Here is a 23,462-nt window from a genome sequence, read left to right on the forward strand (position 1 = left end):
TTTTCACTATAGCTGGCAGGCGCTGCTGATGACCGGGACATGCGCGCAGCCGAAGAACGACGAACAGGAGCCCCGTAGGAGCCTCCGCGTAAAGTATGCACTTTCCTTGTTGGGTCTTTCCCGCCAGGTGCCGCCAAGAGTCCCTTCAACCGAGGAGCCAGGGGTCGAAGGGACAAGAGGCAGTAAAGAGAGCCACGCACAGCTTATATCAACAATACGTTTCTTTTCTTTAATGGCAATGTACATTAAATTATACACACTCAACGGATGTCCAGCGAACGTTGCGTAATGGCGACGGAAGTGACAACGTCTGGTGATAGTTGATAATAGCAATGACAATAGCAATATTTCATCCATATATACAGAAACAAAATGTACACGATTTATGCTACAGCTAAGCGAACGAAAAGAAAAATGGCGTGACAAATTAACGTGGAACATGAGCATGTATACATACACCATCAACGCACGGAATTGTATTTTTTTTCTTCGTCAGCGTAGACCCTGTGGTTTGTGCAAAGTGGTAGAGAAAGAGAGACACACAGAGAAAGTGTTTGTACAAAGACGCGACTCGTTTCCAATAGAGGTGTAAACTGTTGGCCACTTATGATATGTTCCTTCTTCTGCTGCCGTCCCGATGGCCGGGCCAGCGGAACTGCTTCGAAAGTTGGCCGAGCTTCGAGGGCGTTGCATTCGTGACAAAGTGAATGGGCTGTCGCTGAGGCGGCTCAGCTGCGGCAATACGTATGACGTAACAGGCGCCACCGGCCCAGGGGTCTGCAGGACGGCAGCGCCCCCTGGACCGGCGACCGCGATGACAACTCCCGACGACTGCTCCCTTCTGGGCCACCCCGCGTGAATGACATGTCCCGGCGGCCTCCCGAGGGCGCAACGAGCGTCGTCGTCTCCACAGACAAAGGGGGAGGGTTAACCGAAGCCGGCACCGAGAACAGAAGAAGGAAGCTGGTGTCGCTTTCCTTCCACACAGAGACCACCCGATACACACAACACATGCGGCACGGACGTTGTGGCGACATTTTACAAACGGGGGGGTCTGTGTACAAAGTTTTAACCTATGCACGTGCAACATTTTGGCGCTACGTTTTGAGCAAGTGCACAGAAAATTTCCTTCTTAACTCGCCTCCTGTAGACGCTTGGGCCAGCACAAATTACCAAAAGGGCATCGAAACTGTTTCACGCGTTTGGCCTTTTGGGAATGGATATATGAGGCAAGATATTTGTTTCAGTTGGGACAGCAATGAAAACTCGCATTGACTTTCTTGTCTCCGATTCCTTTCAGGGAGTAGGTCACTAGACGTACAACACTGTTTGCCATACACAGCCGCCGAAACGCACACGCGTGTCCGTGTTCTTTTGATGGTGACATCGGTGTGCACCGTCGCTAGCCAAAACGGAAAAGCAGAGAAAAGCTTTTCTCTAAGCGGCTCCAGTGCACCAGCAGCGAGGTACTCGCAAAGTCGGGGCCTTCCACAAACGACACAGGCTCCGACATCGAGTGCGCGAGCGTCTAGGGGCGAAGCGGTGTCGTGCGGAGGGAGCCGGGACGAAATAGGTCAGCCGAGGTACAGAGCCCGCGCGCCGCATACAAATGGCGGAAGGGCTCCTCGCTCTGACTTGAGGCTTTCCAGAGACACGGCGCGGACAGCTGGAGCCGCGGCGGACATTCCTGCGACCCCGCCGCCCTCGTGGCTTACACCCGGGCAAGGCACACCGCGAGGCGGCCGGCACATCCGGCGGGGCCCCCTTCGACGAGAGGAGCGCTGTCCGCGACCAGCCGCCCCTAGACGCGCGCTCTCGCGACGCACTCAAAAACAACACCAAAACACGCAGTCTGCACCTGAGAGGCTCGCTAGCTGCCCGCTGTACGGGGCAGCGAAGCTCCTCAGGGCTGCTCGACGTATCCCTCTGAACGGCGCGGCAGCTCCGGCCGTGCGCTTCGATTGCGGTAAGCTCCTACTACAGGAGAATCGGGGCATTCCATAGTGGGCGAGCCCTCAGGGACAGGAAGATATGAAGCCTACGTATAACAGACACTCATCGACAAAGTGTACGACAAAGGAGCGTCCGGCGAACAAGCCTTTGCCCTCTACCAAGGATATTCAACAATGCGTAGCGGCGCGCCATAGTATTGCGGAGTAAGCATGCGAAGGACCTACAGTAGGGCGTTTGGGTGTCTAAAAGTCAACAGTAAGGTATGAAGATACGCATGTAATGGAAGCGTTTTGTTCTCGTCAATTTCTACTCTACCCTTGCATACCCACTTCAGAATTAGTTCAACCTGCGACGAACATAAAATAAGCACGAGATGAGATACCTTCTAGAAGCAGTCAAGACGAAGGTATTAATACAACTATGCACAATTGCCAGAGTGAGTTTCTAAATTATTCTCGAATTTTTTATTTTCCTTCTTTTGAATCTAACGCATAAACCACTTTAACTGGTATATTGTTAATGCTCTGCAGTCTGCAATTCTTTCCTTGAGCACGAGGCCTGCTATCGCTTTTCGAAGGCGCCCAAAACGCTTATACCACTCATACACATCACACACATGGTAAAACAAAGGCGCGGTAGGTATTACAGTTATTACAGACGCACTGAAGCAAGCGGCTGCATCGAATGTACCTGTAGTTAACATAAGCTGTTGATCCACAATAGAAATGACGTGAACACGGACACTACAAAACTGGGAGGTCTGGCGGAGCTGGTCATGCAGTCTCCAGCACAGCCATGCGAACAGCTGGATGGAAGGCTCCAGTGACCGCTTCTGTTACGATTGCCGGTTACTTGACCTAGCGCACGTGATTGAAGTGAGTAGACTTACAAGTAACTACCGCATGGCGGACGTACTTGCAAGTAATTTACAGTGTAACCTCTCTCATAGAAAAAAAGAAAACGGAGGGGATCAGCAGTGCACACCTGGCGCACTGTAAAATTATTTCGCTGACCCGCAGCGTCTGCTGACGTCACAGGCGTGATTTCGATGCACAAGTGCTGCTTCCATGTGCAACGAGCATAAGCACGAATCCGGGCGGCGGACTAGACGGAAGATGCTGACGATGCGCCGGTTGCCAGCAGGGAACGTCCTCACACGTGAGACAGCGGTAGCTGCTTACCGCCATGGCTGGATAACTGCCCGATGTGGCTCACCGGACTCATGGACTGTTTGAATGTTCGCACATGGGGATCTGGAAAGTCGCCCACGCCTCCTCCGGCCACGCTGCGGCCTCGCCTTCGACGGCCTCCGCAGAGCCTGGCGTAGAAGTTCCACCAGGAATCGAGCGTTTTGCCGGACCATATCCAGAAGCCAGATGTGATGCCCACGACTAGACACATGAAGTACTTGACCATGAACATGAAGAAGTGCGGCCTGGGGGCCTCGTTGTTGCGCGGGCAAGGGCAGCGCAGGCGGCGCAGCCAGGCATCCCGGTAGTGGTGCTCGTAGAAGTAGCAGGCGATCACCACGGTGGCGGGAACCGTGTAGAGCACCGAGAAGATGCCGATGCGGATCATGAGCTTCTCCAGCTTGTCGGCCTTGGCGCGAGCCTGGGCGCGGATCACGGAGCGGATGCGGAAAAGCGACACGAAGCCCGCGAGCAGGAACGAGGTGCCCACCAGAAGGTAGACGCAGAGCGGCCCGAGGACGAAGGCGCGCAGGTTGGTGAGGTCCTGGTTGCCCACGTAGCAGACGCCGGCCACCGAGTCGCCGTCCACGGCGCTCAGCAGCACGGCCACGATGGTCTTGACGGTGGGCACGGCCCAGGCGACCATGTGGAAGTACTGCGAGTAGCCCGCAATGGCCTCGTTGCCCCACTTGAGGCCCGCGGCCAGCAGCCAGGTGAGCGTGAGGATGACCCACCACATGGAGCTGGCCATGCCGAAGAAGTAGAGCAGGATGAACACGAGCGTGCAGGCGAACGGCCGGCTACTCACATAGTAGCGGACCACGTTGCCGTCGCACGCGATGGGCTCGTGGCCCATGGCCAGGCGCACCAGGTACCCGGCGGAGACCATGAGGTAGCAGAAGGAGAGGAAGATGATGGGCCGCTCGGGGTAGCGGAAGCGCGTCGTGTCGATGAGGAACGTCAGCACCGTGAGGCTGGTGGAGACGCAGCAGAGCACGGCCCACGTGCTCACCCAGTACGTGGCGAAGGTCTGGTCGTAGCCGTTGAAGTACACCATGCGGCAGGGCAGCGCGCACTCGGGTGGCCGTGACGAGAGCCCGCGCGCATAGAAGTGCGGGTCCGACGTGTTGATGAGCGGCGCCTGGCACGGGCAGTCGCAGTCGCCGCTCGCCGTGCCCCGGCCGGGCTGGCGCTCGCGCTGCCGGGGCCGCGAGCCGCCCCGGGGCTTGCTGGGAGGAGGCGCCGGGGGAGCCGCCACAAGGCTCGTGTCGGCGCTGTCCGGCCGCGCGCCTTCCTTGGAGTCCATGCACAGCTGGTCCGGGTCGCCGTACTGCGGCAGCGCGTCGCAGTTCATGCGCTCGGGCCACGCGAACCCATACTGGCGCATGATGGGGGCGCAGCCCGCCCGGGCGCGCTCGCAGACGGAGCGGCAGGCCGGCACGCTGCCCGCGTACTCTTCCATGCAGATGGGCGTGTAGAGCGAGCAGAGGAAGAACTTGAGGTCATCCGAGCACTGGATCTCCACGAGGGGCCAGAACTGGTGCACCTCCATGCCGGCCTCGTCCTGGGTGTCCTGGTTGAACTGGTTCGGCATGGACGTCTGGTTGTAGCCGATGCCCTTGCACATGGGAATGGTGATGTCCTCGCAGCGCTCTCGGGACCAGCCGCCGCCAGCGGACGCCAGCAGCAGCAGGGGAAGCACGTGCGGACGCATGGCTCAGCGTTCACGCATGCCGGCCCCCCACTGTCGGTCGGCCGCGGGGGGCTGCAGCACCTGCCACCTGCGAAGGGAAAGCACAGCACGCTACAGTTACGGGAGAGCGCGTCCAACAGCTGCTGCTGCTGCTTGCGACACCAGTGGAAAATCTGGCCATTCTGTACTTCTATGGCAGAGGATGCCGATTTCTCGGAAGAAAGCGAACTAGCAAGACTACGCAAGTTCGCTAAACTCTAAATTAAGTGACGGAACAGAAAGGCGACGCCGCCGAAGTCGCGGATAGCCTTCTGACTGTCATTTCAATTCCAGGCACGAAAAGACGCCCTTTTGAAAATTCACAGGAAGGATCAAATAGCGAAACGGCTACGGTTAGCTACACCTCCTTTTCTTCTTTCCGCCATGGCCACTAAGTGCCACAGCACTACAAAAAATTAAAAGAAAAAGACAATTGCAGACTTGCCACGTCAAACGTCATTGACAGTCGACGGGAGCTGCTCTGCCATCGTGGGAAGCTATCTACGATGACGTGACGGCCTTTCAGAATTTCTTGGCCGGAGTTTCTCAATGATTTTCCGAACAGGTTAGCCTGATTTAAAAGAAAATCTTAACTACCTAGCTACTTCGCCTTAAAAGAAAACATTGATTAGATTTAATACAGTGCTATTCATGCCTCATGGTTTATATAACACAAAGGCGCCTTGCGCTTGTTTGTAATGCAACCACGACCTGTGGCAACCTGTCACGTTGTGCGACACACCTCGCAGTGACAGGTGACATCAACGCACGTCGCCGCCTTTTCACCGCAAGGCAGGGCAACTGTTCCACACAGCCAGACTTGCCTGGCAAAGCTGTCTTCGAACAGCCAGCATTTGGGTGAATGGCTAAGGAAGGAAGCCCCAAGAAAATACCCGCACAGCGAAAGGAAAAAGGATAGGGGAATGCTCTGGGAGAGAAAGAAACGCTGCGTCATGAGCGCGATTAACGGTCACGTGTGAGGCGAAATGACAGCAGCGAGTTGTTTCGGGCCCAGGATGCGGGGGCAATCGCAGGGGGGGGGGGGGGGGGGGGGGAACTGAGCTGCCATCACCTGAGCCGCTAAGTCCAGGGCCATTAGTGACCCCCAGTGTCTAATCCCAGCTTATCTAAATCCGCACTTCCGCGCGATAGCACCGGTCGGCAAATTCACGCCGCCCGAGGAAGGGAGAGTGGCCGGGGCAGGAAGCGGAAAGACGAGCGCCCGGGCCCCGGGCCCGCCGAGCAGCGGCGCGGGGCCATCAGCACCGCCTCGTGGCACTCCGCCAGGGGCGCCCGGCCTCGCGAATGCGCCACGGTTTCTTCTTTTGATGCACCGGGAAGCGAGGCACTTGACAAATGTGCCACAATGAAAACGAACGACGGGTGAGAAAAAAAAAAAAACAGCGGGAGGTCGGCACCACGGGACGCCTATAGAAACCGCGTTAGCCCTTGACGCTGTACCGAGCGTTTATGTTGGGCAGCGTGCGCAGAAAGTTGTAGCTCCGGGTAATGCAACGCCAAAGTAAAATCCAGCTAATCAGGAATATGCCCGGTTGATTAAAAGTTTCAGCACAGCCGTATTTACAAACGAGTAACGCTTTGCCATTACTGCCATTGCCGCGCTTGCACAGCCGTTTTCCCGTACAACCGTAGTTATCGTAGTTAGCGTATTTACTAAAAGAATCTGCTAAAAGATACGAAAGAGAACATCCGCTTATCGTTCACACGCCGTCTAGAGATCTAATTAGCATGTAGAGCTGCACTGTTCGTTCGTCACCATTCTTGGTAAGGACATCTTCGAATATCAGCGCATTCTCACTAACTTATAATTGCATGTTCCAGGCCACCAGTTTACGCGAGGCTTTCGATAGACACGGGTTCAAGTAGACGCTGGCATTAACGGAAGGCGCAACAGTTCCTTTCTGCCATTACTTAGGGCGAGAATAGCTGAGCGCATCCAGTCCAGGATTAACAGTAAGATTAACAGTTCAAGTATCGAGCGCGCACACATGGTTTCAGTTCATGTACCTATAGAAATACACCCCTGTCACACGCGCTCATGAGCATTCACCGGTTTGGTTGAGCTACACGGTAAGTTATATACGCAAAGTAACGGTTTTATGTTGACACATGCAAATATTAAGAACCGGCGTTTTCAAAGATGGCAGAGGTTACCCTCAAGCTTGGTGCAAGGCCTTTGGCTGCCCGAGTACATCAGAAAAAGCTTTGCATTATATCATCATCAGGACTGTGGGCATCAAAGCCGTGTCCTCTCTGCCCTCATTGGTACGCCTCTAACCCAGAGTTGCTGCGTTATCAACTAACCCGCTCACATTCTGCAACCTGTCGCGGAACTTCGCCACACGCAAAGTAAAAACAGAAACAGCCCACAGGTGTTACGCACGCCGAGGCACCCCATTCGAGGCGCATGCACGTACAGCCCTCGGGCGTGGCCCCTATCTTTACGCCACAGAACCGGTTGAGACAACCGCACAGCAGAGTGGAGACTCCTACTCGGTGAAGCGATAGCAAACCAGCCTCCCTGCTGCGAAATGAGACGACGATTTCCAGGAAGTTGTAACTGCATCCCAAGATCAAACAGCGTCCCTATGGCGACAAGCGCGCCGAATTTGCGTGCGGAGCCATTATTCACTCGCGCGGTCCTGCTGAAACACTGCCGCGCTCCGTGAAGCTGGCACGTATGTCGTCGCAATGCGGCCAGGCGCTTTTTTTCACGCAGGGAGCATCGGCAGCGCCTTCATGATGTCCTTTATTACCGACTGTTGCACCCTCGCGGTAATCGCGGCCGGCGAAAGAGCGGCAGCCGAGGGAGAGTTGGGGAGGCGTCACCCAGGCGCCGGCAGCCAGGCGTGGCGCGGCGTCAGGTGCCCGATCAATGCGGGGGCCCGAGCGGGCGGTCGCAATCCGACGCAACCCCCTCGCTTATTTCGCCGCGCACGCCAGGGACGGGGGGAGGGGGGGGCCGTAAATCCGGGGCTGCGTGATTTTTACGAGCTGTTAACGTCCCGGGCCGTTTTGTCGAGCAGAACCCAACAGCGTGTGATCGCCCGGGCGACGCGGCGGCCGCTTTTGTTATTGGCGCTGGTCACGCTCGCGACCGCGCGCTGCCGGCGATTTATGAGGCGCGAAGCTCAAGTAATAAGTGCTTGCTTAAGGGCACTCACGGCCCCGTGTCGAACAGCGGCGAGCAAACAGCCGAGAGGCAGGTGCGGCCACCGCGGCGACGGGTAGACCGCAGGACGTGCAGAGGGGGAAAACGTCAGGCGCGAGACTCTGACACGGCATCCGCGGTGAAACAATGAAAACCGCGGCACGTCGGTCCGACTATTAACCGTTACGAATGCCAATTAGAAAAAGAGTGCCTACTGTGCGCTGCGTTAGCACCGACAAATGGATTTCCACTGAGCGCAGTTTAAAAACTATCCTATCTGACGGCGTCGTACATGCGGATAAGAATGCGCTTTTAATTTGTATTTTCTTTCTGTAAAGTGCTTCCTCCTAGGACCAAGACAGTGGCTTACAGTACGGTTAAATAAATAAACAAATAAATATCCGTTTACAAGACGTGCTAAACAAGTACAAGAATATGCGCATACGTAAGCGCCTGTGGGCGTTTCCATCATTCATTCAGTCCTGCAAGGACGCGCCAGCACTGGTGGAAGCGCGGTTCGGGCGAGCTGATGCCGCCGACATCAACGCGCGTAGAACAGAAAGAGCGCTGCGATTGCAAAGATCATCCCCCGAGCGGCATAGTTGTGCCGTGAACTGCAAGTTTTTTCGTCGTATACGTTTGCTTGTAGATCGCCATCGATTCCGATGATGCAACGGGACTGCTGTCTTTGTTCAAGGCGATATTAAAGCAACAGCAGAAAAAGCACGGGGCGGGAGCAGCGCACAGCTTTCACGATTCAAGCCCCGCTCACCGGCGCGTCGCTGTCTTATCGCATCAGCGGATGTTCGCCGTGGGAGCAAACAAGACGGCGCGGAGAAAAACATCCGGGGAACGGTCCGTGCCTTTGGAATGGCACAGCCCTTTACTTTTTGCTCCCAGGCTGGGTGCACCATTTCGGCCCGCAGAGTGCTCTGGCCACTGCTCACGCGTTGCGTGTCGTAGTGGCCGCGATAGTACGCCTGCATGTCTGAATCGGGAAAACGTGCATGGGAGCGTGCTTTCTGCACTGAAAAACACGCAGCTGGCATTCAGGCCTTGCGTTTGCTCGTGGCGCCCCTCCATAGATCCCCGCTTGGTCCCACTTTTTGTGTGCTGTTTTCCAAACCTCCGTACTGCAGTCAGTATCTCGTTCTCGCGACGTACGCCAACCGTTTCGATTCACAGCATCTGGAATAAGCCTCGGTCTAACTGAAAGGCCGTAACATGCGAGGAATACAAACTGCTCGTTTTTTTTATTTTCCCAACCCTTTTGTATCTCACTCGAGCTCACAGCGCCATCCGGCGTGCTGAGGCCGACACTGCGTTGGCTGTCCGTTCCACGACGCCGGGTGCATAGCTTCCGACTTCACACCGGCGATAGGAAGGCGCGCGGCCCAAGCAGGGAGACTGACTGCATTTCACACCCGAAGCGGTTCCAGCGAGAAGACGGACGAGTCGGGCCGAAGAGGCCTGCGAGGCAGAAACCGCTTCCCACGACATTTATCACACGCGCTGGCTGTCATCCCGCGATCACTCGCGGAATCCCCACCGGGGCCGGCGCTGCCGAATCTCCCCCCGGTGAGCGATAAGATCTCCAACTTATCCGGGCCGGGGGGGGGCGGGGGGGGGAGGGGGGAAAACGGCTCTGCCTGTGGAGACGACATGCGCTGCTTTTTGGGGCGCCGCCGGTTCGGAGGCCGACGTTTATTCTCGCGTTAAATGCGAAGGCCGAAAACCGTCTGGTCGTTACGCCGGCGGCGCGCGGTCCTCTCCTAGGAGCGAAACGCTGCAAGGACAAAAAAGAAAGCAGGCAAAGCAGAGGGCGCATAGTTGCTTCTGCGAGGCACACGTTGAGCTGCTTACAGTTTTAGCTCCGAGTTTTATCGGAATATGGGGCGCGACAGTCTTTCACTGCAGACGTGCAGGCTTCGTTCGGTGTTGAGTACCGCCTACTGTGCAGGCTGCTGTACCGCTGAGCAAGGAGGTATACTGCGCACGTAGTTACCGCGTTTTAACGCGCGGTCGCTGCTCGGGACACGCACATCGTTATACGGATCCGCGTTTGCGAGGCACCAACACCAACCTGCAGACGCGCCCTTTTGAAGGACGTCGAGCACGCAGACACTGGGGCGTGAGGACTGAAGTGTTTCTCGCCTCCGCGTTCCGGTGCTTGGCTGACGAGGCATGCGGACGTTCAATGATCTTCGACCGAGTAGCAGGGCGGCAGCGGCCAGTGCATCCAGTAGCCTAAAATCACGCACGCACTTCAGCGAGCTTAGCGAAACCAGGACGCCTAAGAAGTATAGCGGCATAGTTAAGTCGTTGCCAGAGGCCACAAGTGCTATAACCTAACTGAAAGCGCAGCTTAGTGGCTTGACTACAACAGCGCTGCTACTGTAATCAAGTCAAACTAAAATTCAAAATTGATGGAACTAAACTAAAACGAGGCTAGCTCTGGCCTAGCAACGCACAAGCTTGGTCAAAAAATGACAAGCCACGAGGTTAGCCATTTAACCGCAGTGCGGTACTTTTGGCACCCCTGCAGCTCTATCATCTCTGCAGGGTGAGTAGAACCACTGCCCTTACCTTTCATGACCGGCTAGTCTTTGGTGGTGCCGTAAGTGCTCTTCTATACGGCTCAGAAGCAGACCAGGTGCGCATAGTGGTTCATGGAGCAGTTTCACCGCGCCATCACGAGCATTCAAGAGGCCGTATGTGGGGCGCGTCCCCCACCGAAACAGCTATGGCATTTCGATACAGCGGTCTCTAATAACAGACAGTTTTAGCTGTGCGTACGCAACGGCTTAGCGTACGCAAGGAGTTTGCGGGGACGGTAGTGCGCAAGCGCAGAACGCAAGCCCTGCGTCTTGCGTGCGTACGCTAGCCAGCGGACGTTGCGTTGCAGCGCTTGCGTACGTTAACGTTCACAAGATGGCGGCGCCCTGCTCGCCCGCTTCGGAATAAATACATGTCGTCGCTGGATTCTCCGACGCAATAGCTCGCTCTAATGGTAGCGGTTCGCTTTTATTTCGCCTACTCTTGCCCACACGTAGCGGTACAAGCGATAACTAGCCCTTGTTTTTCAGATAATTTGGCGATTTTCAAGCTCCTAGGCCTAACTAAATGCAGTGTGTTTTCCTCGTAGCAACGACACCTGACGAAGCAGTTTTCTAGCTTTTAGTCAGTTCTTACATGTTCTTCGGTTTGCATAGTTTTTCTTCTTGGAACAATAAAAGGCTCCCAATGCGCTCACCCTAGTTATCAGTAATCACGGATGAAATTTTCTTCCACCGAGCGTTGATGTGTTTTGACGTCTTGTCACTAGATGGCGCTACGGCTGGGCCAGCTAAAACTATAGACCTCCTTCACCCCGCGACGTCACGAAGATGCGGTGGCGCTGATGTCAGCAGCGACTTTCGCATGATAGGCAAAAGAGGTTCCGCCTGCCCGTGCCTACCGCAGCTACCGGCGGCTGCATCATGCCTGTGCACTGCAGAAGCAGCATGTATTGACCAGCTGCGTCACTGTTGGATCCGCGTAGTAGCATACAAGGAAATTTAAATTAGCCTCGATAATTTTCTCGCAGATAAATACCGCATTAGTAAACTGGCGCGAAGTCTGGGAGTCGGTCGGCACTGCCACTCAATGTACTTAATAGCATGCGAGTTACTGCGTTCATTCACCTGAACATCGGGATAGTAGGCTGATAATTGCACAAGAAAAAAAAAGCGCATATGTAGCTGCACACGTATTTGTCACCTTGAGCCGGTGTGCACGGGGCGCCGGAAGGTACACTCGCCCCCAAGGAATGCGTTCTTTTGTTGATAGCACAGCTTGTTTTGATGGCGCGTTTTGTGGCATTTGATATTTACTTGAAACTGTTTCTTAATGTCACCAACGGGATTATTCGATTCGAGTAGAAAGAAGTCTGGTAAGTTGTGCCAACCTTGCGCGGTCGCGTTGGCGTGCTTAGAATAGCGTACCTTAAGTGTGCTAAACACCACACGCTTTTCCATTGCATCATGCATGAGTCATGTTTTATGAGGTAGTACATGATCGCGAAGCTTGTTTGGAAAGAAGCAGCCGCAGGCGTGCTACTAACAGACACGTGGCGAGATTGAGAGGGGACGCGGAAATGAAAAGTGTTTTCGTTATTTATGCATGCGAAATGCAACTAAACTTGGTGCAGATATGAAATTGTTACGCTAGTTTCAGTAATGCCTTTTATTTTTAGCTATACCTAGTGCAGTTCTGGGTAATTATAATTAACACCCTCTTCAAGTCACCCCAAGGTCTCAAAAAAATTGCGCACTTTCTATTCAATTATTTATGCCTGCATATACATAAAACCCTGTTCTGTATGATCACACGATTAGTTCTTTTTTTAGATTATCAGCACCTATGCATGCATAGTTACATGAAAACGTTTCTTAGAAAAATAACTAACATGGTACTGCACGTGTAGAAAAAAAATCGAGAGATTTATTACGGTCCTCAACGTCTGAGGAATAGTTTGCGACAAATGGAATCATTCTATTTTCATGCGTCACGGAATTACGAAAGTGTGAGTGATGCCAGTCGCAGAAAATGTGAGAGGTCAGAAAACGAACCTTAAAGTTTATTCCCTCGTTTATGGCCTCTTCGCTGTCGCTTTGGTCAAAGAAATTCGGCACTGAAATCGATGAAATTACCTTACAATTTTCGACGACCACACATCTTGAAAGCGCAATTTATTAATTTGTACTGAGTATTTTGCTATAATTCTTCGTCACGAAGCAAGGAAAGAAAATAATTCCAGATATCAAAAATTTTCACCAAATCTACCAGTTTAACAAGGGGAGAAGTCGGCCTGGCTGGTGCGTGATCATACGGCTAAAAACAGCGCTTAAGCGAGACAGAGGAGATCGGGGACACGACGATGTCCCCACTTTTCGCACAGCGCGACACGTACGTCCACAGACGGTGAGCGCACGTCTGCTCCGACGAAGCAACGCCAGCACTTCCCCTCACTACTGTCCCGAAGTAAGATCATTACGGCTAGTGCAGACTGTCAAAACTTATTTTATTCAATGCCTAGCGTATAAATCAACGACAGAAACTCTTGCTACATGTTTACTACTAACCATATATACAATACACAGTGGCGAACTATTTCTCTGAATACGCCGCACGTGGCCAACGCGAGCTCGTGTACTTGGAGAAATTACTAAGTTGGAAGCATTAACCATTGCTGTGATTCGCAGAAACTGGAAACGCGCCTGCAAGCCTTGAAAACCCGCTCTCAACGCCTCTCCGCGACGCCACTCAATCGCCTTTTGCCTACCGCGAGCCCGCTAGCGACTGCAGCGCCGCCTCGTTTGTTTGCAAACATGCAGGGGGTGTATACTTCGGAGCGGACAGCTTAACGCACGCAGCGCCGTAGCGCTTTGCGTACGCACAGCTAAAACTGTCTATTACTTTCTGCGTCGTCTTTTGTCATTTAATCCTTACACACGAGCCCGAAAAACTGACAGCTCACTTTTCGCGTCTCAGAATAATTCAAGCACAGCTATAAAGACGGCACACCTTCACCTTCAGACGCCCTTGACATCAACCGCAGCTTTCATTTCGATTTGTAACCTTAACGACCAAGGGCAGAGATGCCCGAAGAACCGGACGAAGAGGTGTCAGCCGCTGGCCACACAAGGGGAAGCCCGTGGGACGGCCGACCACTCGGCCCGCGGTGTCAATGAGCGCAGCAGCGCCCAAATGGCGGCTCCATCTTCGCCAGGCCTCCTCGGCGTCCATTAGCGCATCGGTCGCCACACCGTGGACGCGCCGCCGCTGCTGTGGCGTCACATCGCGGGCCAGCTTCCCCTTTCATAAGTATCAGTAGCCACCTCGTAAAGATAGGTGGCGCCCGCCGGCCCCTTAAGTGGATTCTCGTGTTTGTCCCCATCTCTGGGGCCGATCGGAGACGCGCGCGGGGGGCGCTCGGCGGTCAATGTCACCGCGGCTATGACGGAGCACTCGGTTTCGAGCAGCGGGCCGGTTTTTATGCGCCGCCGTAAAAGCAAACGGGGGGAAAAAGAAAAGCGCCAGAACGGGCGGGCGGCCGCCTTCTTCGCAGCGGATGCCCCCATTCCGATCTTATCGCCGGGGGTCCGAAAAGTCGCGCCTCCGAGCGCTGTCTCTCAGCCCATTTAGAAACTAATCATGACGCCGATGGACGGGTCGATTTCAACACTTTCTTTTCGCCCCGGAATGGCACCACCACCTGGACGCTCTGCTGCTCGGTGTCAACGTTCAGTGCCGAGCTGAGCGGGGCCACGGATCTTTGGTTTCGACGCGTGCGAGCGTCCTGAACTTCGGAACAACGCACGGCGATATCAGCCTTTATTTACTGCTTCATGGCAGCACATTTACTGCCTTAGGTAAGCCGCAGCCACTTGACGGGTATTCTTTACCGAGGTATAAGGTGTCTGAAAAGGTGGCACCTTGCGATTGCTAAGTAGCTCGATAAGAAAATACTTCACAGGCACAGCTTCATCTCCGATTTAATTTTCGAATAACCGGCTCCTCGGTAGCCAGTCGCCCAACCTGAGCGTCAGTTATGACTACCGCTGTAGTAGCATAGGCTGGATGTCCGCACACCTGCAAGGCTGTCGGTATATTTGGTTTTTACTCCCGACTCTCAAGCACCAAATGCGCAGCCGCTCTCCTCTGCCCTAAGCAATCGGAATAACAAACTGAAGCGTTTCTGAAGCACACAGTTGTGTTGGGCCTGTCGCTTATCCAGGCCGCTTACATTCGTTCCCCCGGATCACGCGTGGCAACGCTCGCGAAGCGAACTTGCGCACAAACAAAACGGCAGACGTTGGGCCCCTCAGGACGGAGCCCGAATCCACTTCGGGGCCCCCGAGGCGCGGGACGGGACCCCGAGGCGGTCGAACCGGGAATGGGCAACGTCACCCCACGAGGCAGCGGCGTCGATGGCGGCCCCCGCCTGACACATTCTTGCCGCCAGCCGATCCATAATGGTCCTCCACTCAGGGTTGCTGCTAATCTCCAAAGCCGCCCGTCCGGGCCTCTCGCGCCGCAAAGCCAGCGCCTGGAGGGGACTCGGGAGAGCTGCCTGCGCGCGGTTTGCGCAACGGCGGGAAAAGGGACCGCGGAGAGCCGGCCAACTCCGTGACGGGAGGGGCCCGCTCAAGGTCGTCGTCTCCGGCCGCCTAGACGGATGCGCGCCTCCAGAGAGGCTGAAGGGGCCGCGGCGCTCAATGACAGCTTTGTGCGCGGCCAAGTGTTTATCTTCGGCCCCGAACCCTCGCCGCCGGCAGCGAGCGTAACGGGGATCGAAGGGGGTGCAAAGCGAGGCCAACAAACGATGCAGCGATACATTCTGGCGTCGACGCCTCGGCACTGAACCGCGGCTCTGCGCCCGCGATGTCGGGGTAAGGACAGGTGGAAAATGCAGCTGCAACGGCCGCACTGTAGGCTGTTCGGACGAAAAACGGCCTCTTGTAAAGAGCGAAGTGACTCAACTCCGAGCGGAGTGCAGTCAACAAAGTAGCGTGAACTTGATTTGCTGGATATACAGCTTAGCCGAGAGAAGAGAAAAAGGAAGCGAAAGCAACGCACGACAACTGGGGAGAAATGACAGGCGGAAGGTTGCTAACGGCGCGGCAGAGAGCACACTGCAGCTGCGACTTTGTTGGAATGCGAGCGGGTCAGTGATGAAATCCCTATTCTGGAGTGAAATCAAGTGCGCTTACACTGTGTCTCGCGAACTGTAGCCACTGCCGTGGAAGGTGCACCTCACGCCAGCAAATCAGGTGCCAGAGCTGTCCGCGTGTTCAAGCGGCGCGTGACAATAGCATTGATAGCTCGGCCCCTGAATCGCTGCATCTTTAATTGACTTGATTCGCTTGATATGCTACTTCGCTCCAGCGCAAGCATTGTCTCTAGAACCGTATACCTGCTTAAAAATTTCGCTCCCTTTGTGCGACAGGGCGGCGTTCGAGCACCCTAGACAGGCCTGCTGACGACTGCACATCGGGTACGTTCAACGTAAGGGTTTTCCGTTATCATCTGAAGAGGGAAGGAGGCCTAATCAATGCCGCCAAAGCGCGCTCAGATAGCGCAAACTTGCTCTCATTTCTTCTGGGGCTATATAGCTCAACGAATCGAAAAGCGTAGGGCACGCTTCCGCTGGCAGCCATACTCACCACTGCAGAACGTCATTCGCAATGTTAGCCCCAGGCATTCTTAGGAATACGTATAAGCGTATACGAAACACTCTGAAAACTGTGCCTCTATAGTAATGCATTAGTTTGCGCCAGGTGAGTGCCCAATAGTGCGCTCATGCGGACACTCGCGGTACTTTCCACGCGAGAGCTGCATGCAAGACAGAAGAGCGACGACGAAAAGCAAATCGAGGATCTGATATCGCGAGCGTACTGAAACAGCTAACTTTTAATATCGACGCTCTCCGCACCTGCTCTGCTGCGGAATATTCGCGGGGCCTCGAAACGAAAGGAAGGGGCTCGAGGGAACGAAAGCTTTGAGCGACGTTTCAGAATGAACCAACCTACGCCTCGCAATTCCGCTCCCTGGTTCTCGCCACTGCCCGGGAAATTACGACCACGGAAGAGAGATAGCAGTGCGAAGCGCTGCTCCGTTCCCCGAAGGACCGCGCGGAAGCGCAGCCGTGAGCGCGCACGTCGCACGCATGCCCGCGTACACAGGTGCCTACGCAAGCGGAATCGCGCAATCCTTGCAGCACCTCGAAGCGCGGGCGGCGAACGCGTCAAAGCGGTGATACCACCCACGCCGACACCCAAAGCATCAACGCGCTCGGAGAAGCGAGTCCCGGCGAAAGGTCAAAGGGCTTCTCTTTCCAGCGCGTGCAAGCCACCCCGAAAGGCTTCGCACGCGCGTCGCTGCGAACAGGCGCAGACATGCGACGCGTGCAAGATAGGCGCAACCTGTTTTCGTTGCACCAGAACAGTCAGCGGTTAAACAAGTTAGCCCCTAATTTTAAACTATCTAAAGAGAAAAAAAAATGATGCGCGGTGCGACAAGCTATCCTGCCGTTGAAAGCTGAGATGTTAAATGCCGTATAAAGTTGAACTAAATGCCCTGCTCATACACCCACCTCACAAAAAAGCGCGACAACAGCAAGCTCATCTCATGGAGTGTCGCGACAGTTAGACAGCCCTCTTTGAACAGCACTGCAGCCATGCTCACGGCAAGTGGCCTGCGGCGCCCGTTGGTCAAGCAGCCGTTCATCTGTCTCTTTTGACACGGTGACCGTTGCTTGAGCGATGGGCGCTGCCGACTGCCTGGATAGAAACTTGGCCATCCGCACAACGCCCCGTGCAGCTTGCGCAACCGCATGTCGACCACTACAGGCGCCCGCCGTTCCATTGCACGCTAGCGCAGACACAGCGCCGCCGCACGGTGAAGACTATCGCCTTGGGCCATAGTTAATCGATGCCGGAAATCAACTCACTCGCCCCTTCACAGCCTTATAAAAGCGACAACAGATTGCTGCACCGCCTCCTATGAGCTCGGCAGCACTGCAGCCATTGTCACGTCGATACGCTGCTCATTGATTTTGCTGGCACTAAGCTGTTGTGTTCATACTGCCCTAGACTGCTCTCAAACAATTACTATATCTGTCAGACGAAGTTGCTCTGAACCCTAAACCTAACACCCACTGCAGTGGCATACTAAGCCTCGCCACTAAATGACAAAATATTTCTGCCCACTCGAGGAAATTGTAAGCTGACTTGCTAAAACTGGAGGAAACAAACTGCTCCTCACTGAATGCAACAAAGAAGAAGATGGGCAATGTGCGATCATTAAACCCAGGCTCGATGGCTCGGAGGACGGAGCACGCCGATCGAACGCGCTATTGAGGACTGCGACTCGCAGTTGAACACTGACGTCGTGCTTTCGGGCAGTTTAAAAAGAAAATCCTACAGTAGGGGAAGTATAAAGCTAACGGAAACAGGTCAATAACTGCTAAATTTGCGCATTTTAAGGTCAAACAAAAAACTTGTCTCGTGCGAATACGTCGAAAGTATAAAGCCTCGGGAGACAACTCACCAACGCTTTCACCCTTAGAAGGCATCCAAAGAATTCGGCAAACCGCAAAAGAAAACAGATTTAGGTGTGGTAAGCCAACTATTGTGAACGCAAAATGCCCGTGCGATCGCAGCAGGTTGTGCTCCACCCTTTTTGCCCACACTTGATGCTCTTGGTAACGTCAATGGCAACAGAATCTTCACGCAACACGAGGAGATACGTGTCGCTGCAACAACTTTTCATGGACACACACACACAGTCTTCTGCTAGGACAGATGCGGATGCGCTTACAACAGAGCAGCATACCTCTTGTATGCTTAATAAAGGAGGATAGAAAAACGGAGAGAGAGAGAGAGAGAGAGAGAACGCGTGTATTTTCATTCCTTAGTGCTTGTTATGAACGGCATGCACACCAGCCGAAAAGGATTAAAGCGATGATTCCATCATCCGGGATGACCACGCGGTAGCGGACAGGTCGTTTGACCCCACGAGGACCCCACCAAAAAAAAAAAAAAGGATGTGCTGGGAACCTGCCTGCGGAATCTTTCCCACGCTCTTCAGGAGGGGGGAGATGACGTTCCCTTTCTCTGCAGTTTCTCGCAAGACGCGACGGACGACTGGGCAATAAGGGAACGGTGAGTTCCAGTAATTAACCGTGACTGACAAGAGCCATCCCGACCGGAGAGAGCCCGCCGAAGTTGTAGCCAGGGCGCCGCACCGGTGTTTTCGATGGACACGTGCAGCTTGCACCAATGCTGCACCACGGTGCGAAAAATCTGTGGACTTTCGTTTCCTCCTCGCCAGTTCCCACGCGTGGACTCTGCAACGAGTGCCTCCGCGTGCTATGTGCAGCGTCACTCTTCCTATATGTGCCTCGTGTTCAACTGCCACCGCCTTGTGAAGGGGCGGAGGCTTAGGGTATTCAACGAGCGTCCTAAGTGAGAACGATCGCTCTGGGCCTTGGCGACAAGGCTCATCCAGTCGCTCGACGCTATGAACTTGACTGTTCTTTCCTTCGTAAAATATGTGAATAAGTTTCTTCAGAATGCCAGTAGACCTGCTTGTTTTATCGCTTTCCCAAATGTCAGCCTCCATGCTTCCTCATCCCTTCTCCGGTCCATCCGCGCTACCCTGCATCACAACAGCCGGCCATGCTACCCGAGCCGTAACAACCGGTGCCATCGGATGGAGAGAAGCGAGCTATAACAAGCTGACAATGGGCTTAAGCCGCCCACAACGCGTGTGCGCGTCGACTATGCTCTGTCAACGTCACTAACGCGATCCCATCCGGCGCGGGAAAAATGATAAGCGACGTCGGCAGGGTCTAGGACGCACGTTTTACCCCTCTGGAGGAAGTGCCAAACATCCAATCGCGGCGTGCCGCAGAAGGACGAAGCCGGGGACCGCATCGCCATCGCGGGGACAGCGCCGGCCGCGGAGCTGCGGAACTTCACTGCTCGAACGAGGAGCGAAGATTGGGGCACGAGTGTCCTTGCAGAGTGCGCAGCCGTTGCCGTGCGCAAAGGAGGCATGCCACCAACTGTAACGGAACAGTAAGGCATTTAGTGCGCTAGCAGCAAGGCCCCCACGCACCGATTTCGCCGATCCTTTGTGCGCAGCCTGCTTGACGTAAAATATTAACAATAATGATAAAAACAATTACTGAAGGCACTTAAATACGTGCTTTAAATGCGAAAGCATTTGTTTTTTTACGCTTTTTATTTTTCCTTTATTTCCAATGACACACCTACGCAGCAAACGTAGTTGGAATTAATATTACTTCATATATGTCCCACTAAATATACCATTACTATAGTGTGCTCACTGCTTCAGAAAACGGCCTTGAAGGTTTGAGAGAAAGAAAAAAAGTGGTTTGTGTGTGAGGTGGTGGAATGAGTGAAACTGCAGTGGTCGACAAAGGACCCTATAATTCTGATTTTGAAATTTTGTGTAGGAGCATGCCGAAAATCGCAGATATTAGTTATTAAACGCTAAGTGGAGAAAATTGCTCTGCGATCGTCGTCGGCATCGTCTCATTCATCATCGCTCAAGCTGAGCCCACTCAGCCAACTTACGTGTGACTGCTACATGGGCGATCGATATTTGATCCCTTATTTGTGTTGCTTTATATACGATTCAGCAGCTCGCAACTTGTGCGTCTGTCCTTGTTGCAGCCACACGAAGCTGCACCATCGGGGACAAAAGACTGCGGGACGTGAGTTCTTGAAAAAAACAATTACTGAAGCTCCACTATGCAGGTATTAAGGGCCTAAATGCTCCTTCTCTGGTAATAATTTCAGGCGACTGGGTAGCGATCCGGAGCTACAATAAACGTTTTTCTAAGAACTCGCGTCCCACAAACTTTTGTCCCCAATAATACATATCCAAACTTTGGTACGGTTATGTGAGCCGCCAGAACATTGCCCTTAGTTTCAAATCGGCACAGTAGATGCCTTCCATCATGAACTAATCGCGCGCGCAATCTGTACACATTTCTTATTGTGTAAATAGTTTGTGTATATTACCTCTCCACCTATCCTCTCTTCCTGTCCCCTCGCCTGTTTAATTTCTCCATTCTGCGTGCTATCCTTTATTTCCGCTGCCCCAGCTCAGGCGCTTCAGTATCGATGGCACATGCCGGGGCTAGCAAAAATCTTCTCCTTCCTTTTTGCTATTATTTTAACAAAATCCACTTACTACTACCACAGTACGCCGAGCAACGCCAGCGCTCACGCTTTGTGACGGGTCCGATCGGAGCAACAGTTCACCCTGGAAGCCGGGCCACGCGCAGCCGAGCGATTCAGTGCATCGAGCGCGGGGAGGGAGAAACGCTTCTTCTTCAGCGACGCCTCCGAGCCAGACGCGCGATTGGACTTGCTCATTAGGGCGCCCCGCAGCTCTCGCAGGCGCGCGCTCTGTTTATTGGCGCGCGAGGATCGGACGCGACTTTTCTCGCTGCCAGCGATCGCCCGGCGTGCGCCCCAGTGTAAACGAAAGGGCCACGCCGGGCACGCGGGGAATGCGTCCGTCCGCGAGCGGTGGTGTAAACAGGGCGCTTGTCACGGGGCGCCGTAAATCACGCGCCGCGCGCAACCCCCGCAATTAACCCCTCATTTGGAGCCCGTGTAAACAGCGATAGGCAGTCGGCGCTGCGACGGCAGCAGCGCCTGCCGTGTAAACAGGCAGACCGCGGCGCGTGCGCGCACGCTCCAGAGATGCGCTCGGGACATGCCGTGGTGCGCTCACTTTGCGCGACGGGGGTCCTTCGGTGCCCGCGCGCGAAGGCGAGCGCTCGGGCCTCGAAGCGGGAACCGTTTCTTTTTTTCCCTCGCCGCCATCGCCCCCTGGCGGCTGGCTGGATCGTCTCGAGACGGGCGCGCGCGCGCTAACGGTCGGACGGTGGTGCGGCGTTCCATTACGCGTTTGTAAATGCTCTCGCCGGCCCGTCCGGCCCATCATGGTTAGCGCGGCCGGCGCTGGCCAAGAAAGCGCCTTGAATATGGAATTAACCTCCGGGCGCTCCCCCGAGGGCGCCCTTGGCAGGCGCCGGAGACGACGCGTTGTTTTGGGTCCAAATGATGATTGTGTTGCCTCGCCGTCGTTCCGAAAATGCCCGCACAGTGTCCCGGAATGAGCGTATAATAACAATAAACTGGATGGGCACTTTTCGTCTTTCTTTTTTGCGCGCCGCGGCTTGGAGCCCTTCTTAATATTCATCCTCATGCTTTCCTTGCTCCTTCGAACCTACAGTGTGCTTCACCCCCCACCGTTTTTTTTTTGTCTGTGCTTTGTTCGAACGTAGTGGAGGGATAGCCCGATTTCCAGTTCACTTGTAGCATTTGAGGGTGGGATGTTGACGAGTACAGTTTCGCGCGGGGCGCCGACTTCCCCCGGCCGCAGTGCATCGCGCACTCTAAGGCACTGTCGCTACGCTCGAATAAGCCGCCGTTAGCTTAGCGCGCTCCCAAGTTCACTCGTTCCCGGTAGCCTTCTGTGATACAAGAACTGCGCCATCTTCGCCCTGAACGTTTCGCCGGGCAGCGCCCGTCGGAGGTGGTATAGGCGCTGCCCCGAAGCATGGTCGAAAGGCTGGTGCCAGCCACGTCGCCCGACGCGCCAGATGCGGCTCCGGCCACGCTGACGCGTCCCCGCCGTCGTTCGGCGGACCCGGCACCATCGCGCAATCGAAGCTGCGGTCGCGCCCAACAGAACCCGCGGGGACCCGTCGTGTGTCGGGCCCAGCGGGGCGGGAAACGCGGTTGTCGCGGTGCATTACCTCAGACGCGACGCGCGCCCCGGCCTCCCTTCGGTGATCTATTGTGCTCAGCCGCGGAACTGATTTTCGCCCGGGCGCCGCATTCGGCGCACGCGGCAGCGGCCGCCGCCTCCCCGCGGCGAGAAGCCCCGCACCTACAGAGCGCGGGATGCGGGCTGGCATGGAACGCACCGGCCTCCTACACGCTGGTGAAGTCTGTTTTCCAGTAGCCAATAGCTGAATGCCGAGTGCGTTGATGCCGTCAGTCCTTGTGCACCTGGCCTGAATACATTGGCACCGCTTTAGTATAGTTAGCCACAAATTAGGCACTATATAGCCAGTCTGAATTTGAGGATGTGCCTTCTGCTGAGTCCAGCTGCGCACTAATGAGAGCCAGCCTTAGTTCTCCGCAACCTCTGTCCACGAAACCTTGCACGTTCTTAAGGGACGGTTCTTTGAATGAAAACGACCGAATGCACGCGGCAGATTCAAATGGCCTGCTGCCACACTGAAGCTTAGGCCTGATGAGAGATTTTAAGAAAGTACGCAAGCAACGTTCCGGACTTGTATTCAGTTCGAGGCAGCGTGCGGTGTTACACGCTCTCTAGTGCCATTGAACCGAACGCCCCCTCACATTTTGCGTTCTGGGGTGCGTTTCCGGGGAAAATGCCGTTCTTGTTCGTTCTTCAAGCCATTATTACTTCCCAGATGCACCTCAATAAGTAAACAAACAAAAACAAAAAGACCAACTGCAGTATTGGTAAAGCTGAAACGTAATTTGGGAAATGGAAGCTATATAAGGCCCTTCACGGTATGGTGTATTCATGATGCAAATAAAGCAGCCGTTACTGTTATTACTACTTCTGCTCGCGGGTGTGCGCTGCGTGCAGAACGGACAAAGAGCGTCGGTTGGTTCCTAACTTTCGCTGCATTCTTTTAACAGCAACAGCGCCAGGGACCCGAACGTGTATTACCTCTTCAAAGCATACCGATCACTGCGTTTCGCTTGGTTGTTTCCCACTTTTCACGCAGCAATTTTGCGCTCTTCCTGCAACTTCATGCTGCACAAAATACACATGTGCTCTGCAT

The 23,462-nt window shown here is 54.5% G+C and overlaps 1 protein-coding gene across 1 annotated transcript in view; it reads right to left on the minus strand.

Moving 5' to 3' along the window:
• Positions 1–203: 203 nt before the first annotated feature.
• fz2 (frizzled 2) overlaps positions 204–23,462 on the minus strand; it is a 54,306-nt gene continuing 31,047 nt past the window's right edge. Inside the window, exon 2 of the mRNA XM_077646021.1 lies at positions 204–4,924. Coding sequence (XP_077502147.1) covers positions 3,106–4,857 — 1,752 coding nt within the window. The 5' untranslated portion in view covers positions 4,858–4,924 and the 3' untranslated portion in view covers positions 204–3,105. The remainder of the gene's footprint in view (positions 4,925–23,462) is intronic.

Source organism: Amblyomma americanum, chromosome 1 (assembly GCF_052857255.1).
Source record: "Amblyomma americanum isolate KBUSLIRL-KWMA chromosome 1, ASM5285725v1, whole genome shotgun sequence".
NCBI lineage: Eukaryota > Metazoa > Arthropoda > Arachnida > Ixodida > Ixodidae > Amblyomma > Amblyomma americanum.